The sequence below is a fragment of the Chiloscyllium plagiosum genome, chromosome 39 (assembly GCF_004010195.1).
Source record: "Chiloscyllium plagiosum isolate BGI_BamShark_2017 chromosome 39, ASM401019v2, whole genome shotgun sequence".
In the NCBI taxonomy this organism is placed as follows: domain Eukaryota; kingdom Metazoa; phylum Chordata; class Chondrichthyes; order Orectolobiformes; family Hemiscylliidae; genus Chiloscyllium; species Chiloscyllium plagiosum.
Window position 1 is genome coordinate 15,493,190 of NC_057748.1, and position 20,011 is coordinate 15,513,200.

The following is a 20,011-nucleotide window of genomic DNA, read 5'->3' on the forward strand; positions in this document are numbered from 1 at the left end:
GCAAGGGACTGAATATCGTCCCTTACCAACAAGGCCACTCCCCCCCTTCTGCCCATCAGTCTGTCCTTACGGTAGCACGTGTATCCTTGAATATTCATTTCCCAGGCCCTGTCCACTTGAAGCCACGTCTCAGTTATCCCCACAATATCGTATCTGCCAATTTCCAAAAGAGCCTCAAGCTCATCCATTTTATGTCTAATGCTTCGTGCATTCATGTATAGTAATTTTAATTTTGTTACTGCTCTCACCCTTCCCATCAACCCTTATTTCACTCAACCTTCCAGCATGATGCCTTTCCGAGTTTTCTGCCTCATTAATACAGTTGTCTTTCTTGACTTCTCTTGTTCTAACTTTCCCTTCAATTTCCTTTTTAAACATCCAGCTTGTCCCCTCCCCCCCGCTACTTAATTTAAATGTAGCGGTGTTGCAGTAGAAAACTGAAGTGTCATCACATCTGTAATGTAAGAAATGAGGTAGATAGCTTGTGCATGGCAAGATTCCACAAACAGCAATGAGATGGGGACCACCTCCCCTCCTCTTCTTGAAAATAGTACCAGGAGATCTTTTGCATGCAGCTGACAGGACAATTGGGTTCTCAGACTGATGTCTCATCCGACAAACATCACCTCCAACATTGTAACACAACCTCCATACTGTTTGTGCTACTGAGAAACATCAATGCTTCAACTAATTCTACTTCCCTGCTTCGCATGGAATATAATAAGCACTCACTTCTTATCCAGCCATGAAATGGGTTGCTCTCAGTGAAGTCAATGTCAACTACTCATCATTCCCATTATCACCTCTCTCGCTTAGTTTCTTAAACAAAGAACAGAAATTGCTGGAATTTCTGAAGGTTTAAAAGATTCTGAAGGATGGTCACTGGACTAAAATGTTTTCTCCAGTTGCTGTCAAACCTGCTGAATCTCTCCAGCAATTTCTGATTTTGTTCATTTCAGATCTCCAGCATTTGCAGTTCTTATTCTTAGCTTCTCTTCTTCCCTGGCTTTCTATCAACAATCCCTCTGTCTGCTTACGCTTTTTTTCTCTGTCTCTCTCTATCTCGCCTCCTCCACCTATCTACCTTCTGAAATGTCCTAGCAAGTCTTTTAGTTAAGGACACAGCTGGAGTACTGTGCATGGTTCTGTTTGCCACATTATAGGAAGGTTGTGTTGCACTGGAGAAAGTGCAAAGAAGATTCACCTGGGATCAGCATTTTAGTTGTGAAGAGAGACTGGAAGCTCGAGTTTTTTTCTTTGGAGCAGAGAAGGTTGAAGGGGACCTGACAAAGGTGTGTAAGATTATGAGAGGGGGATGGACAGGGTGAGTAGAAAGCAGCTGTTCCCCTTAGTTGAATAACTTGGGGGCATAAATATAAAGTCAAAGGCAAGGAAGTCAGGCGACATTCTCCCTGTATCTACATGAGTTTCCTCCGGGTGCTCTGGTTTCTTTCCACAGTGCAAAGATGTGTAGGTTAGGTGGATTGACAATGGTAAATTGCCCATAGTCTCCAGGGACATGCAGGCTAGGTGGATTAGTCATGAGGAATGCAGAATTAGAGGGATATGGTAGGGGATGTAGGTCTGGGTGGGATACTCTTCGGAGGGTTAGTGTGAGTTGGACAGCCTGCTTCCACACTGTAGGGAATCTATGATAAAAGGTTTAGAGGGGATTTGAGAAAATAGTTTTCATCCAGAGCATTGTGGGGAACTGGAAGGGTAGTTGGGATGGGAAACCTCACAATCTTCAGAAAAGTTCTTGGATGAACACTTGAAGTGTCATAACATGATTGTGTAGGAGTGGGAAATGGGATTTGTGTAGGTAATAGTGTATGCTTGATAGTATAGACTTGCTTGTCTGAAGGGCTCCCTTTGAACTACATGATTCTGTGACTAATAGGGATATGCAGTAAATGCTGGCCATGTGACAGACGAGTCAAGAGTGTGGTGCTGGAAAAGCACAGCCAGTCAGGCAGCATCCGGGGAACAGGAGAATCGACGTTTCAGGCATAAGGCCTTCATCAGGAATGAGGCTCACAAAATTCCTAGCCTTTGTCAGCACTGAACAGAACGAATGGCTTGGACTTGATTGGGCTGTGTGAATGGAGGCTCTGAGATCTGTCAGCATTGTGTGGATGGAGGATCCCAATCTTCTGAATCCAGATGGGCTTTCCTTTCCTAAAGTAGAATCACACATAGGAGGCCATGCAAGATATGAACTAGGAGCAAGAACACAACACTCGGCTCTTTTGTGCCTGCTCTGCTATTAAATGTGTTCATAGCTGACCCCATTACTCCACAGTCCTGCCTATACCTTATGGGTTTTCACCCCCTTTGCTTATCAAGGCTGTGTCGACCTCAGCCTTAAAAATATCCAATGACTTTGCTTCCACTGCCTTTAGAGGAAGAGAGTTACAAAATCTCACAACACTGAGAAAAAAAATCTTATTGTGAAACAATGACCCCAAGTTCTAGACTCTTTCACAAGAGGAAACATCCATTCCACATCTATCCAGTCAAGATGCCGCAGGATTTTGTATTTTTCAATCAAATTTCCTCTTAATCTTCAAAATTGTGACATATACAAACTTAGCCCCTCCAAATGTTCCTCATAAAATAATCTGTCATTCCAGATAATTAGGCCATTTAGCATTTTATGTCTGTTCTAGCAGTTTGGAGAAATTATCTAGTAATCCATTGTCTTGTTTTGTGACCTATGGTGCTACAATTTTTTTTGTTTTCCTTTTTTATTTATATATCCCATTTCCTTTAAAAACTTATCAATAGAACCTGCTTCCAACACCATTCAGGCAGATCACATAAATTTGCTATATTCAAAAACCCCTCCACTGACATTCTCATTCGTCTGGCTAAACTGGTCCTCAACCTCAACAAGTTCTCCTTCCAATCTTCCCATTTCCTCCAGACCAAAGGGGCACCCATATGGGCCCCAGCTATGCCTGCCTCTTTGTCAGGTATGTGGAACAGTCCATGTTCCGCTATAATGGCATAATTCCCCACCTTTTCCCCTGCTACATCGATGACTGTAACGGTGCCACCTCGTGCCTACGAGGAAGTTGAACAGTTCATCAACTTCACCAACACCTTCCACCCCGACCTCAGACGGATCTCTGAGATCTCGCTGGATCTCATACATCTCGCTCTCCTTTCTGGACCTCTCCATCTCCATTTCCGGTGACCGACTCAACATGGACATCCACTACAAACCCACCGACTCCCACAGCTACTTGATCTATACCTCCTCCCACCCTGCCTCCTGTAAAAATGCTATCCCTTATTCCCAATTCCTCTGCCTCTGCTGCATCGGCTTCCAGGAGGGCCAATTCCACCATAGAACATCCCAGATGGCCTCCTTCTTCAAAGACTGCAATTTTCGCTCCCATGTGGTCAATGATGCCCTCCAGCTCCTCCACTTTCTGCACCTCTGCCCTTGAATTCCACCCCTCCAACCGCAACGACAGAACCCCCGGTCCTCACCTTCCACCCCACCAACTCCAGATACACTGCATCATCCTCTGCCATTTCCACCACCTACAAACAGACCCCACCACCGGAGATATATTTCCCTCCCCACCCCATCTGCCCTCTGGAGTGACCATTCCCTCCGTGACTCCTTTGTTAGGTCCATGCTCCCCACCAATCCACCCTCCCCTCTCAGCACCTTCCCTTGCCATCACAGGAAATGCAAAACCTGCGCCCACACCTCCCACCTCATCTCCAAGGCCTTAACAGATCCTTCCAGATCCAACAGATATTTACCTGTATTTCCACACATCATCAATTGCATCTATCTGTTGTGGCCTTCTCTGCACTGGGGAGACAGGATGCCAACTTGTGGATTGTTTCAGAGAACATCTCTGGATACCCGCAACAACCGGTAGCTGAGCATTTTAACTCCTCCTTCTGCTCTGCCAAGAACATGCAGGTCCTGGGCCTCCTCTATCTCCAAACCCTAACCATCTGATGCCTATAGGAAGAATGCCTCATCTCCCATCTTGGGACATTTCAACCACATGGGTTCAATGTGGATTTCACCAGTTTCTCCCTTTCCCCTCCCCTCTCATCCCAATCTCAACTTCCCAACTCAGCACCACCTTCTTGAATGGTCCTACCTGTTCATTTACCTTCCCACCTATCTGCTCCACCCTCCTCTCTGACCTATCACCCCCACCTTCATCGATCTATTGCATTCCCAGCTACCTTCCCCCCAGTCCCACCTCCCTCCCATTTATCTCTCAGCCTGCTCGGCCCACAAGCCTCATTCCTGATGACTGGCTTATGCCCAAAACGTCGACTCTCAGATGCTGCCTGACCGGCTATGCTTTCCCAGCACCACACTCTTCGACTCTTTTGGTTGTTTCGCCAATTATCTTCAAATTATTGCTCCCTGGATAATGACCAGTTGGGTCAGATTCCCCAGGGAATTCTTATGTAAGAGCCTCGAGGAAATGAGGGACACAAATTGAAAAAGAAATATTTCATCGCATTAGTGGGTGTGTTGTGGGAGAGAAGCTGGGCTCAGCAGCCGATGGGTTGTTAACAAAAAAATGAACGTGCCTCATTGAGAGAAAAATGTTAGTTCTTGTTATAAACTATTCTAATTTGACTGGTGAGAAGCTCTGTCCTGCAGATGTCTACCTCTAAACAAAGAAGCATGTCTTAAACTTAGATATCTTTGATAATAGGATTTAAATCGTGTAATAATTTGTTAGTATAAAGCACATTCCTGTGCATCTGCCTGGAATGACTCACGATAGGCAAAGCAAAAGACATTTATTTATACAGTATCTTTTCAACCATTTCAAAAATTTCCACTTAATGAAGTATTTCTGAAGTGCAAGTCAGTTTTTAACGTAGGAAACATGGTAACGAATCCGCAAGCAATGAGCAATGAGAACACAATTATTATGGTGCAGGAGGCGGCCATTGGGTCCATTGTGCCTACACTGCCTTCCGTATCTAATCCAACTCTATCTCGTGCCTTTGGAAAATAACCAGAAAATCTGCTTTAGGTATTGGTTGAGGGGTAAATATAGGCTAGGATGTCTAGAAAGGTTGACATTATTTTTCAAATAAAGTCACAGGCCCTTTGAAAGGCAGCAAAGAAAATTAGTTACTGGTGAGAGTAGTTTTGGGCCCTTGACAGTAATCATACTGTAGAACAGAATAGAAATCAAGAAATCAAACAAATGAAGAATGAGTTTATAGATAGAGTGTATTTGAAGCCAATTAATGCACAAATTCTTTGAATCCAACCAGCAAACAGATATTTTAGACTTGGTAATGTTTAATGAGACAAGATTAATTAATAATATTATAGTGAAGAATTTTCTAGGCAAGACTGATCATAAGATTAAGGAACTTCATGTTTGGATTGTGGGTGAGATGATGGAGTCTGAAATTAATGTCTTAAATTTAAATGAAGGCAATCATGAGGCAACAGAGACAGAGTTGATTAAAATGGAATGGGAAGGTAGTTTAAATGGTAAGAGGGTAGAGAAATAGTGTCAGACATTCTACAGAGATATTTCATAGCTCCCACCAAAAATATATTCCATTGAGCAAAAACTAATTTATGAGAAAAATGTGTCATCTGAGACTTACTAAGAAAATGGTATCAAATTTACCGAAAAGTTGTACAATTACTCAAAGATTAGTAGTAGACTAGAAGATTGGGGAATTTTGGAAACCAGCAAAGGGTGACAAAAATAAAAGAAGTTATAACTTGAAAGAAAACCAAAGAAATATGAAAAAGAAGACAGTAAAGACTTATATTCTTCTGGAGTATGGTGTTCAGTTTTGGTCTCCCTATTTAGGAAATATACTATTAATGTCGAGCAGGTTCAGAAGAGATTGACCAGGATATTGCCGGGAATGGAGGGTTTGATTAGATTAGATTCCCTATAGTATGGAAAAAGGCCCTTTGGCTCAACAAGTCCACACCGACCCTCCAAAGAGTAACCCACCCAGACTCATATTTACCCCTGACTAATGCACCTAACACTATGGGCAATTTAGGCATTGCCAATTCACTTAGCCTGCATGTCTTTGGGATTGTGGGAGGAAACCAGAGCACCCGGAGGAAACCCACACAGACACAGGGAGAATGTGCAAACTCCACACAGGCAGTTATCCAAAGTGGGAATCAAACCCAGGTCTCTGGCACTGTGAGGCAGCATTGCTAACCACTGAGCCACCATGCCACCCCATGGTTTTGAGCTATAAGGAGAGGCTGGATAGGCTGGTACTTTTTTCACTGAAGTGTAGGAGGTTGTGGGGTGATCTTACAGAGGTTTGTAAAATCAGGCGGGGTATAAGATAAGGCGAATGGCAGGTGTATTTTCCCTAAAGTGGTTAAGTTCAAAACCAGGGGGCATATTTCAAAAAGGACTTGAGTGGCAACTTTTTCACACAGAGGGTAATTTGTGTCTGGAATGAACTTCCAGAGGAAGTGGTGCATGTGAGTACAGTTACAATGTTTTAAAGACATTTAGATAGGTACATGAATAAGAAATGTTTGGAGAGATGTGGGCCAAGCACAGGCAGGTGGGATTAGTTTAGTTTGGGATTATGGTCAGCATGGACTGGTTGGACTGAAAGGTCAGTTTCCATGCTGTATGACTCTATAACTCTGCGAGTAGATAAAAACCAAAGTAAGTGGCACAGTTAGTGTTGGTCCCTTGGAGGTGAGACTGGAGAAGTAGCATTTGAGACTTTGAGCAAGTATTTATTATTGACATTCACAGTAGTGATAAAGGGAGAAAGGAATAAATAGGATCGCACAAGGTACAAAAAAAAAACTCATGGGATTAAAAAGTGATCAGCCTCTTAGAGCTATGGCCTGCACTTCCAGATTTTAAATTGACAGTGACAATTTGAAAGCAGTAATGGATACATTGGTTGTAATCTTCCAAATTTCCCAAGATTCTGAAAAGATCATAAGATGTAGGAGCGGAAGTACGCAATTCAGCCCATCAAGTTTGCTTCCCTATTTAAAGAGATCATGGTTGATCTGATAATCCTCAACTCCACTTCCATGGCTCCTCCCCATAACCTTTTACTCTATTATTGAAGGTTCTGAGCATCTCAACTTTGAAAGTGCCTAACAACCCAACACCTAGCGCCCTCTGCATTAAGGAATTCCTCAGAATCACTACCCACTGAAATAATAAATATTTTTATGTCCTCTTTGTCTACAGGAGTAGTCCCAGAAGACTGGAGGATAGCAAATAATAAATTCCTCCTCATCTCTGTCCTAACTGGTGACCCCTTAATCTGAGGCCCTTAGGTCCCAGAATCTTTCACTGGGGAAAACAAACTCTGCATATCTACCCTGTCAAGCCCCGTAAGAATCTTTTATGGGTGAATAAAGTTGTCTCTTATTATTCCAAGCTCCATTGAGTACGGACTCAAACAATTCAACCTCTCCTCAAAAGACAATCCTTCCACATGTGGTATCAACCTAGTGAACCTTCTCTGGAATTCTCCAATGCCAGTACATCTTTCCTTAGATAAGTGGACCTAAAAGTGTTCAGTTTACTCCAGGTGTGGTCTAACTAGTGCCTTGCATACTTACAGCAAGAATTCTCTATTTTTATATTCCATTCTTTCTGAAATAAAGTCCAACATTCCATTGCCTGCTGAAATTGTATGCTAGCTTTTTGTGATTCATGCATAAGGATTCCCAAATCTTCCTGTTCAGCAACTTTCTGCAGTCTTTCGTCATTTAAATAACATTCAGCAGTCCTACGAAAGCACATAACATCACATTTTCCCACATTATATTCTATGTGTCAAGTTTTTGCCACTTGCCTAAACTGTGGAATCATAAGTCATAATTTTCCGAACAGGGGACGTGTGTGGTTGGTTGAAGGCTGAGGGGAGTCTTAGTGGGATAAAGGAGTTAAGGAAAGTGGGTCTGTTCCAAAGGTTGGGGGGTGGGGGTGATGTTTAAGGGTTCAGAGACAGGTTGAGGCATCTGGGGGGCTGGGAGTAGTGTCAGGGAATGAAGGCTCTGTGGAACTAGGTTGATGTCCTTGTGAATTCTACTTTTGCACATGGCCAGCTTGCAATCAGCTTACCTCAGTCTCTGCCTCAGACTTGATTCCAGGATGCTCCTTCCCCTAAAGGATGAAAGATCAGCTGGTCAGCACTTTCAGGATACTGGCAAGATTGTGGCAGTAGGAAAATTCCTGACTCCATGAGGAGAATCCAGCCTATGCATCTGCACAAGGATACAGATAGGTAAAGAGTGGGCAAAATTTAGCAGGTAACGTTCATGGGCGGCACGGTAGCACAGTAGTTAGCACTGCTGCCTCGCAGCGCCAGAGACCCGGGTTCAATTCCCGCCTCAGGCGACTGACTGTGTGGAGTTTGCACGTTCTCCCCGTGTCTGCGTGGGTTTCCTCCGGGTGCTCCGGTTTCCTCCCACAGTCCAAAGATGTGCAGGTCAGGTGAATTGGCCATGCTAAATTGCCCGTAGTGTTAGGTAAGGGGTAAATGTAGGGGTATGGGTGGGTTACGCTTCGGCGGGTCGGTGTGGACTTGTTGGGCCGAAGGGCCTGTTTCCACACTGTAAAGTAATCTAATCTAATCTAATCATGCGAGAAATAGGAGGTTGTCTACTTTGGCAGGAAGAATATGAAAGGGGAATATTATTTGAATGGAACAAGACTAGAGAATGCTTAGTACAGAGGGATCTGGGTGTTACTGTACAGGAATCACAAAAACATTAGTGTGTAGATGCAGAAAGTATTTGGGAAGGCAAATTGAATGTTGGCTTTTAATGCATTGATAATGAAGTATAAGAGCAAGGAAATCTTGCTAAAGCTGTACAAAATATTGATGAAACCACTCCTATTGTAGTGTGCAGTTTTGGTCATTTTATTTAAGGAGGGTTATACTTATATTGAAAGTACTGTAGAGAAGGTTCACTAGACTGATTCCCGCTTCTTTCTATTGTGTTCGAATCATGAACAAACTCCGTATTCACCAACATTTATGAATGTAGTCAACATTATCTGAACTAGATTGACCTGTTGATTTGATGGCCATGATATAGTAGTCCTGTGATGAAGGTGTGAAGGTTGGGCCTATACTTGTTAGAGTTTAGAAGAATTAGAGGTAAGATGCAAAATTCTGAGGGGGTTTGATTAGGTACATGTTGAGAGGATGTTTTCCCTCATGGGGACATCTAGAACTATGAGGGGCAGTTTTAAAATAAGGGGTTTCCCATTTAAAAGGAAGATGAGAAAGTTCTGCTCTCAGAGGTTTGTTAATCTTTGGAATTCACTATTATAGAGATCAGTGGAAGCTACTCATTACGTGTATTTAGAACAGATTTTTGATCTATAAAGGGAGTCAAAAGTTAAGAGGGCATCGTGGTGGGGTGGGGAGTGATGGTACAGGAAAGCAAATAGGGGGTACAGTTGGATCAGTATGGTGTTATCAAATGCCAGAGTGCACTGGAGGGCCTGAAGTCTCTACTTTCTTTTGTGATCTTGTGACAAACTGAACAAGCTGGGCTGTTCTGTCAGGAGGAAAGTAGGCAAAGGCATTAACCTCATCTCAGTGGCAGTGATGTAGTGATAATGTCATTGGACTAACAGCCCAAAATCCCAGGCTAATGTTACGGGGGAAATGGGTTCAAATCCTACTGTGGCAGTTAATGAATTTGGAATTTAATAAAAACCTGGGTTAACAGCCTAATGCTGACCATTTTTAATTGTTGTAAAACCCATCTGATTCCTTCAGGAAAGAGAGTTTGCTGTCCTTACCTGGTCTGGCCAACATGTGACTTCAGGCCCACAGTTGGTTGACTCTTAACTGCCATCTGGGCAATTATAAATGGGTGATAAATGCTGACTTAGCCAGTGGTGTGCATATCCCATGAAAAAATAAAGGAAAAAAGATCATATCAGCCTTTAATAGTGAAGACGTAGAAAATATTTTTCTCATATATGGTGAGTTCAAAATGAAGATAATCACTAATAAACTGAACTGGGAATTTGGGGGAAAACATCCTTACCTACAGAATAGTTGGACATGACTACAGCAAAGAGTTAAATCAAATTACGCAGGTATATTTAAGCTGAGCTAAGTAAGTACATGAGGGGCAAAGGGATTAAAGGTCATGTTGATAGAGTTAAATGAAGCATAGTGGGAGGAGGTCCTTTTATGATGCTTAAACACTGACATGGATCAGTTGGGCCAAATGGCCTGTTATGGTGCTATTAATTTCTGGCTTAGAGGCATGGGTGGCACCATTGAGCCAAATGACACTACATTAAACATTGTTAAAAATTAAACTGTGGCACCCATCCATCATTGCTGTTTCTCATTCTGAAGATGTCAGAAAGAAGGAATTCTATAATGAAAGCATACATTATTCTACTTTCACAAACACAGATCTCTTGGAACTGAAAATGATTACTGATGTATAGCTTATTGGGTTGACTTTAACAGATGCACACCTTTTACATATCTTTACTTTGATGGATAACATTTGCCTTTTGCAACTGATTAATTATAATTACACTTGATTAGTTATTTCAGCCTGAACAAAGTGAGTCTATAGATTGACATTTTGCAGCTTCCAACTTGACAGGTTTAGTGAGGCTTTTGCATGATATCCAGTGTTACAGTGTGTTCTATGAATTGTCTCAGTTTTATATGCATTGAACTTAATGCTCTCTCTGAGGCAAGTTTGGAGGCAGGAACACTTAAGTAGGCATGAGACGCCAAGTGGGATACACCGCCTTTTTATCTCCCTACTCCTTGTGTTCCCATACATAGATTTAATCTCTGTCCATGTAGCCCTATCAGGTACCAACCATCAGTGTACCCACCTTCCACTCTTTGACCCGCCATATGTGCACTTCCATCAGTTTCATTCCAATCAAAGTAACCTCATAATTTATGATCTTATTAGTAAGTGAATCAAGGGTTACAGGGAGAAGGTAGGAGAATGAGGTTGAGAAACATATCAGCCATGATCAAATGGCAGAGCAGACTCAATAGGTCTACTTCTTGATGTTATGGCCTGATCCAAGACTCCCTAATCTGTGCTCCCTACTAGTCACTCCATATTTGCCTCCCATTATTGGTGTTTCCAAATCAAAGCATCCATAGTCAGTCTTCTATTCCTATCAGCTGTTTACCTCCCAGTGTACCTCCATCAGTACACTGCACAATGAGTTGCATCATTGTCCCTCCGCCATCAGTGACCCGCCATTGGAGATCCTGATCAATGTCTATTCATCAGTGTCCCACCAGAAATTAAGCCAATTGGTATCAACCACCCTCAGTGTTCCCCCAGTCAGTGACTCCCCCATCCGTACAACCCAATCAAAAACCCAATATATTTCTTATCTGTATCCCATATTAATGGCCTCTCCCATCGTGCACCACCTCTGTACTCGACCCAGATCAGTGAGCCCCTATGTGTACTTTGATTTGTACTATGGTTCCTTCTCATTGTTCTTGCTCTCATGCCAGCATTGTTTGAAATTCCTGAGAAGATGACCATTTGGCTCGCGGGAAATTGGGCTTTTTTTGCACACATGATCTATGATCTCCACAGTTGGATAATGCAGACCCAAGACGACACAGACAGCCACTCAACTCACCATTCAGCATGCCACAAGAATGCTCTAGCAAGAATGCAAAAAATCAGATTGGGGATTAAGAGAAACGTTTTCAACTTGAGGATGAGAATGTGGATCTTGCTGGCACTGGGAGTAGTTAATGTGAATAGACACACTTAAGAGGAATCTAGATGAATGGTTGAAGAAGGAAAGAGTAAAGGGTTACAGTGATAGAGTTAAATGAAGAAGATCAAGGAGGCTTGAGAGCAGCATAAAAACTGGCATGAATCAGTTGGCCGAATGGCCTGGTTTTGTACTTTTATGTCCAATGTAATTGGTTTGCAATTTCATAAAGATAGATTTGACCAGTTAACTGGCACAACTGGAAAGTACCAGGCAGTAACTGAATATGTTACATCCAAAATAACAGTTTAGTGTGCTGATTGAAAGCATTTAGTCTACTGTTAAATGTTTTCTGACCCATCTATGCGCTAGTTACTTGTTTGATAGTTCATGACTCAAACCAGTTCATGGTTGGCATGGTGGCTCAGTGGTTAGCACTGCTGCCTTACAGCACCAGGGACCCAGGTTTGATTCCAGCCTCAGGCAACTGGCTGTGTGCAGTTTGCACACTCTCCCTGTGTCTGTGTGGGTTCCCCTCCGGGTGCTCCAGTTTTTTCCCCACAGTCCAAAGCTGTGCAGGTTAGGTGAATTGGCCAGGCTAAATTGCCCATAGTGTTCAGGGATGTGTTGGTTGGGTGCACCGTTCAGGGGAAAAAGGGAATGGGCCTGGGTGGGATACTCTTTGGAACGTTGGTATGGACTTGTTGGGCCAAATGGCCTGTTTCCACACTGTAGGGATTCTATGATTTACTTTAGGGGCAGCATGTTGACTCAGTGGTTTACACAGCACCAGGGACCTGGATTCGATTCCAACCTCAGGCAAGTGTGTGTAGAGTTTGCACATTCCCCGTGTCTGCGTAGGTTTCCTCCAGGTACTCCAGTTTCCTCCCACAGTCCAAAGATGAGAATAGAGTTAGGATAGTTGAATGTTCCTCCTGCAGTATGTAGGAGGTTAAGGGTCAACTGTAGTGTCCCTGCTGACTTCATTTATAGGAAGTGCACCCAACTCCAGCTCCTCGAGAACCATGTTAGGGAACTGGAGTTGGAGTTAGATGAACTTCAGATCATTTGGGAGGTGGAGGGGTTATTGAGGGGAGCTACAGGTAGGTAGTTACTCCACAGCCATGTGAAGGAGGTAGATGGGTTACTGTCAGGGGTAGGGAAGGGAACTGGCAGGCAACACGGGGATCTCCTGTGGTGGTTCCCCTCAACAACAATTATACCATTTTGGATACTGTTCAGGGGGACGGCTTCCCAGGGATAAACAATGGGGCGCAGGTCTCTTGTGCAGAGTCTATCCCTGTTGCTCAGAGGGGAAGGGGTAAGAGGAGCAGAGCTTTAGTCACTGGGGACTCGATAGTTAGGGGGACAGATAGGAGGTTTTGTGGGAACGAGAGAGACTCAAGTGATGTGTTGCCTCCCAGGTGCCAGGGTTCGTGATGTCTCTGATCGTGTTTTTGGGATCCTTGAGGGGGAGGGAGAGCAGCACCAAGTCGTGGTCCACATAGGCACCAATGACATAGGTAGGAAGAAAGGCAGGGATCTAAGGCAGAAATTCAGGGATCTAGGATGGAAGCTTAGAGCTAGAACAAAGAGAGTTGTTATTTTTGGTTTGTTGCATGTGCCATCTACTAGTGAAGCGAGGAACAGGGAGAGAGAGGGGAGCTGAACACATGGCTTCAGGGATGGTGCAGGAGGGAGGGTTTTGGATTCTTGGATAATTGGAGCTCTTTCTGAGGAAGGTGGGACCTCTACAGACAGGATGATCTTCACCTGAACCAGAGGGGTACCAATATCCTGGGGCAAAAATTTGCTAATGCTCTTCAGGGGGGCTTCAATTAATGCAGCAGGGGAATGGGAACCTGAATAGTAGTCCCAGTGTACAGGAGATTGAGGGTAGTGAGGTCAGGGATAGGGGTTTACAAGGTCGCAAGAGGGCACTGGCAATCAGGATGTTGGTTTGAAATGTGTATTTCGGTGCCAGGAGCATCCGGAATAAGGTAGGTGAACTTGCAGCATGGGTTAGTACTTGGGATTTTGATGTTGTGGCCATTTCAGAGATATGGCTAGAGGAGGGACAGGAATGGTTATTGCAGATTCTGGGATTTAGATGTTTCAGTATGAACAGAGAAGATGATAAAAGAGGGGAATGTAGCATTGTTAATCAAGCGTGGTATTACAACAGCTAAGATAACATTTGAGGACTCATCTACTGAGGTAGTTTGAGCTGAGGTTAGAAACAGGAAAGGAGGGGTCACCCTGTTGGGAGCTTTCTATAGGCCTCCAAATTGTTCCAGGGATGTAGAGGAAAGGATGTCAAAGATGATTCTCAATAGGAGCAAGTGTAACAGGGTAGTTGTTATGGGGGACGTTAACTTCTCTAATATTGACTGGGATCACTATAGTTTAAGTAGTTTAGATGGGTCAGTTTTTGTTCAATGTGTGCAGGAGGGTTTTCTGACAGTATGGGGACAGGCCAACAAGGGGCGATGCCATATTGGATTTGATACTAGGGAGTAAACCCGGCCCAGGTGTTAGGTTTGGAGGTAGGTGAGCACTTTGGTGAAAAGTGACCATAATTCGGTTATGTTTACAATAGCAATGTGCAGGAATTGGTATATACCGCAGGGAAAGAGGTATAATTGGGGGAAAGCCAATTATGATGCAATTACACAAGAGTTAGGATGCACAGGATGGGGAAGGAAACTGCAGGGGATGGACACAATTGAAATGTGGAGCTTATTCAAGGAACAGCTACTGCAGGTCCTTGATAAGTATGTACCTGTCAGGCAGTTGATAGTTGTCGAGAGAGGGAGCCATAAGTTTACTAAAGAAGTTGAAGCTCTTGTCAAGAGAAAGAAGGCTTATGTGAGGATGAGGCGTGAAGGCTCAGTTAGGGGGCTTGAGAGTTATAAGTTAGCCAGAAAAGATCTAAAGAGAGGGCTAAGAAGAGCCAGGAGGGGACATGAGAAATTGTTGGCGGATAGGATCAAGGAAAACCCTAAGGCCTTCTATCGATACATTAGGAAAAAAACGAATGACTAGAGTATAGCTGATGAAGGACTCTTGCCCAAAACATTGATTTTCCCGCTCCTCGGATGCTGCCTGACCTGCTCTGCTTTTCCAGCACCAATCTGATCTAAACTCTGGTTTCCAGCATCTGCAGTCCTCACTTTCGCCTAGAGTAAGATTAGGGTCAATCAAATGCAATAGTGGGAAGCTGTGTGTGGAATCTGAGGACATAGGGAAAGCGCTTAATGAATACTTTTAGTCAGTATTCACATTGGAGAAGGGCAATGTTAGTGAGAATATGAAGATACAGGATACTAAATTAGATAGGATTGTGGTTGACAAAGAAGAGGTTTTAGTAATTTTGGAAGATCTAAAAATAGATAGGATCCTGGGTCAGGTGGTATTTATCCTCGGATTCTCTGGAAAGCCAGAGAGGGGATTGCAGAGCTTTGATCTTTATGTTATCATTGTCAACAGGAGTAGTGCCAGAAGACTGGAGGATAGCAAGTGTTGTTCCCTTGTTTAAAAGGGAGTCGGGACAACCCTGGTAATTATAGGCCAGTGAGCCTTACTTCGGTTATGGGTAAGGTGTTGGAAAGGGTTATTATAAATGGATTTATAATAATCTGGAAAGGAATAGTTTGATTAAGGATAGTCAGCACAGTTTTGCAAAGGATAGGTCGTGTGTAACTGACCTTATTGAGTTCTTCAAGAAGGCAAAGCCGTTGATGTGGTGTATATGGACTTCAGTAAGGCATTTGAGAAGGTTCCACATGGTAGGCTATTGTACAAAATACACAGAGTTTCAGGATTGAAGGTGATTTAGCAGTTTGGATCAGAAATTGGGGCTAGCTGAAAGTAGACATAGGGTGGTAGTTGATGGGAAATATTCATCCTAGAGCTCAGTTACCAATGGTGTGCTGCAAGGATCTGTTTTGAGGCCACTGCTGTTTGTCATTTTTATAAATGATCTGGATGTGGGCATAGAAGGATGGATTATTAAATTTGTGGATGATACTAAAGTAGGCAGAGTTGTGGATAGTGCCGAAGGATGTTGTGGGTCACAGAGGGACATAGGTAAGATGCAGAGCTGGGCTGAGAAATGGCAAATGGACTTTAATGCATTAACGTGTGAGGTAGTTCACTTCAGAAGAAATAACAGGAATGCAGAGTACTGGGCTAATGGTAAAGTTCTTGGCAGTGTAGATGAACAGAGAGATCTCGGTGTCCAAGTACTTAAATCCCTGAAAGTTGCCACCCAGGTTGGTAGGGTTGTTAAGAAGTCATATGGTGTGTTGCCACTTATTGGTAGGAGGATTGAGTTTTGGAGCCACAAGGTCATGCTTCAGCTATACAAGACACTGGTCAGGCTACACCTGGAGTATTGCGTACAGTTCTGGTCACCGCATTATAGGAAGGATGTGGAAGCTTTGGAAAGGGTTCAGAGGAGATTTACTAGAATGTTTCATGGTATGGAAGGAAGGTCTTACAAGGAAAGGCTGAGGGAACTGAGGCTGTTTTCATTGGAGAGAAGGAGGTTGAGAGGTGACTTAATTGAGGCGTATAAGATAATCAGAGGATTAGATAGGGTGGACAGTGAGACCCTTTTTCCTCAGATGGTGAAGGCCAACGTGAGAGGACATAGCTTTAAATTGAGGGGTGATAGATTTAGGACAGATATCAGGGGTAGTAGCTTTACTCAGAATGACCTGCCTGCAACAGTAGTAAACTCGTTGATGTTAAGGGCATTTAAATGGGCACTGGACATACAAAATGGATAATAATGGAACGGTGTTTAGATTAATTTCACAGGTCATTTCACATATCGAGGGCTGAAGGGCCTGTAATGTGCTGTAATGTTCTATGTGCAGGTTAGGTGAACTGGCCAGGCTAAATTGTCCATAGTGTTTAGGGATGTGTAGGTTAGGTGCAATAGGGGAAATGTAGAGTAATAGGGTAGGGGAGTGGGTCTGGGTGGGATACTCTTCAGAGGGTTGGTGTGGATGTCTTGAGACAATGGCGTATTTCCACAGTCGGGATTCTGTGATTCACAATCCACAGCAAGCTTCGTGATCAGACAATTTGTTTTTGGTACTCTTGGTGGAGATCAGACCAGAAAACATTAGATTCCTTTGCTTTTTTTGAACAGTGTCATGGGATTACTTCAATTCTCTTGACAGGGGAGGTGGAGGCCTCAATTTAATATCTCAGTATCAGTCTTGATTAGACGTTCAGTCCCTGGGTATGGGCTTCAAACGAAACTGAACTGGTGCTTACTTAGATTTACTCTTGGAAACATATCTAGCTAGGTGGGTCAGCAATGATGCTGTCCTACCTATCTAAACATCAAGAGACAATTGAGTAAAGAAACAAAACTTTCAAATATGTAATGCTTATTGACTTCCAAAGAAAAACAACTTTTTCTCACAATAAACTCTAAATACCTGTAATTACTTTGATTGCGTGGTTCAATCAAACATGTTTTTTCTCCATCTGTAAATATATAAATTCACAAAGCCAACATTGTCGAACAAGGCCTGATGTGGAGTACTTATCAGCAAGTTACCAGCAATTGGTGGAGGTGCAGATTTTTCATCAGACTTACAACTGGGTTGCAGGAGTAATAATCAATATTCATCAGAACTGTATTGTTGTATGATTAGAATCTGACATGCACTTTTCTTTAAGGTTTATTATCTATTGCAGGGATTAAACTCAATGAAGATGAGGCACATGGGCTTACAACTCCTGAAGATTTTATTAATACTCGCGTCTCATGTGGATTGGGCAAAAGGAATCTTGAAAAGTACCCCTACCTTGAACATTGCCGTGATCCTTGGGGGCACATCCTGTGAGATGGACATCAAAGATGTTTTGAACAAAGATGATTTCCAACATTTGCCCATTGATCCCAATGTGGTGCAGGTGACCGTAAATGAGACTGACCCCAAGAGTATCATTACACGTGTGTGCGATCTCATGTCTGGGATGAAAATGCACGGTGTGGTTTTTGGTGATGACACGGATCATGAGTCCATCGCAGAAATTTTGGATTTTATTTCAGCTCAGACTATGATCCCAATTCTTGGAATACATGGTGGTTCCTCGATGATAATGGCTGACAAGGTAAGAATTAACTTTTTTTTGTTTGAGTTGGTCAGTGCTGCGTAAGGAAATATGTTGCTACTATTGACACCAAATTTTAATGATTAGATGTAACATCAATTGGTTAAAGATAAAAACTCGTTTCACTCACCATCACTGTGGCTTTACTTCAGTTACTAGCAATAGAAGCTCACATTTTTGGCCACTGTGATTCATTTTCACTTTCTCCACCAGCCATCCAGTTTGTTGTTCAAAGGTGTTAGCTGGAGAGATGGTAGAAGCAGAATCCATAACAACTTTAAAAAAAAATTATTTAAAAAGAAATTTCTAGGACAACAGTGAATGAACAGAGTTGTCTGAATAGCTAAATGGATAGCTCTTTCAAATGGTATCGGTACAAATGGGTCAAAAAGCCTTTCTCTGTGCTTTATGTTCTAATTTATTCTGATAGCATTTTATTTTTCTCTGAGAGTATGTGTTGCGACTGCTCAAGCATGGAGGATACTTAGAGCCAACAGAGAGAGGAATCAAGTATCCCACCTTTGATGATGTGCTAACCTGCTGCACAACCTCCTTTTATGTCTTAATGAATCCTCCATTGTCACATTATATCATGACAAGGAAGCAAAATCACCCTCAATGTTTGATTTGTTTTGCATGAGTACATTCTCTTTCTGAAAATGCATTTCTTCCACTTTCCGAGTATCCATGGGCAAAATTCAATACCTGTAATCAAGACTGTGTAGTCATGTGCTTCCTGACACTACATGTCAATTTAAGGTGAGTGCAAGAGTGTGCTGATAATAGATTAGATTAGATTACTTACAGTGTGGAAACAGGCCCTTTGGCCCAACAAGTCCACACCGACCCTCCGAAGAGCAACCCACCCAGACCCATTCCCCTACATTTATCCCTTCACCTAACACCATGGACAATTTAGCTTGGCCAATTCGCCTAACCTGCACATTTTTGGACGGTGGGAGGAAACCGGAGCACCTGGAGGAAATCCATGCAGACACGAGGGAGAATGTGCAAACTCCACACGGACAGTTGCCTGAGGCGGGAATTGAACTCGGGTCTCTGGCACTGTGAGGCACTGTCTCCCCCGGTCTTACGCTTCTCCTCTGAAGGATGAGAGTTTTTTTGAGAGGTTGCAGAAGAGACTTGCCTGATTTAAGGGGAGACAGTGATGTAGTGGTAATGCCACTAGACTATTAATACCAGAATACCAGGCTAGTATTCTGAGGCAACAGTTCAAATCTCATGATTTTATTGAATTCAAAATTCAATAATAAAGTTGGAATAAATAGATAACCAAATGGTGTCCATATATCCACTGTTGATTGTTGTAAAAACTCATCTGGGTCACTGATGTCCTTTAGAGAAGGAAATCTGCCACCCTTACCCTATCTGGCCTACATGTGACTCCAGAGTCACGTTAATGCAGTGGACTCTTAATTGCCCTCTGAACAATTAGGCATAAGCAATAAATGCTGGCCTAGCCAGCAACACCCACATCTCCTGAAAAAACAAAAATGGAATGGTTTAAGTGATGAAGGATTTTAACTACAAAATCAGGTTAGAGGAGCTGGGGCTCCTCTTCTTCAGCAAGGGAAATTTAGTAAAGTTTATAAAATGATGCCAAGTTGAGATAGTACAGAAGAAGAAAAACTACACTCATTGCCAGACTTCAATTTATGGTTCTGAGGAAGAGATGCAGGTGGAATTTGGATAAGGACTTTTTTTTAAAAACTTAGTGAGTGATAATATCCTGAAACCCAGCTGACAAGGCTGGTGGGAATGGAGATTGCCTTCCAATTTCCTTTAAAAACCATTGAATGTTAGGAAATTAACTTGCAGGACTACGGGGATACAGAGGGAGGAAGGGACGAACTGGAAATGGGATTGTTCAACAGAGAGCCACCATGGACTTCATCAGTTGAATAACCCTCTTCTGAAATAATTCGAGAGAGTAGCTATCCTTTAATTGAAATTAATCTGTAGTAGCACACCAGAAACTGGCGAGATCTGTAGACCATCTGGATGTTGTGCCCTGCTGCATGGCTCAATACTGATACAATACTGCAGTAATCGAGTCTTGACCAATCAACTGTTGCTGTCTAATGAAACATGAATTTACGTACTGTCTGAAGGCGGATAATGCT

General features: G+C 42.9%; 1 protein-coding gene across 2 annotated transcripts in view; it reads left to right on the forward strand.

The window, feature by feature from the left end:
• LOC122542272 (glutamate receptor ionotropic, NMDA 2B-like) overlaps nt 1-20,011 on the forward strand; it is a 396,244-nt gene that overhangs the window by 107,602 nt on the left and 268,631 nt on the right. For both annotated transcript variants that reach the window (XM_043679844.1, XM_043679846.1), the window contains exon 3: nt 17,448-17,867. In XM_043679844.1, the coding sequence (XP_043535779.1) occupies nt 17,460-17,867 (408 nt within the window). In that variant the 5' untranslated portion in view covers nt 17,448-17,459. The remainder of the gene's footprint in view (nt 1-17,447; nt 17,868-20,011) is intronic.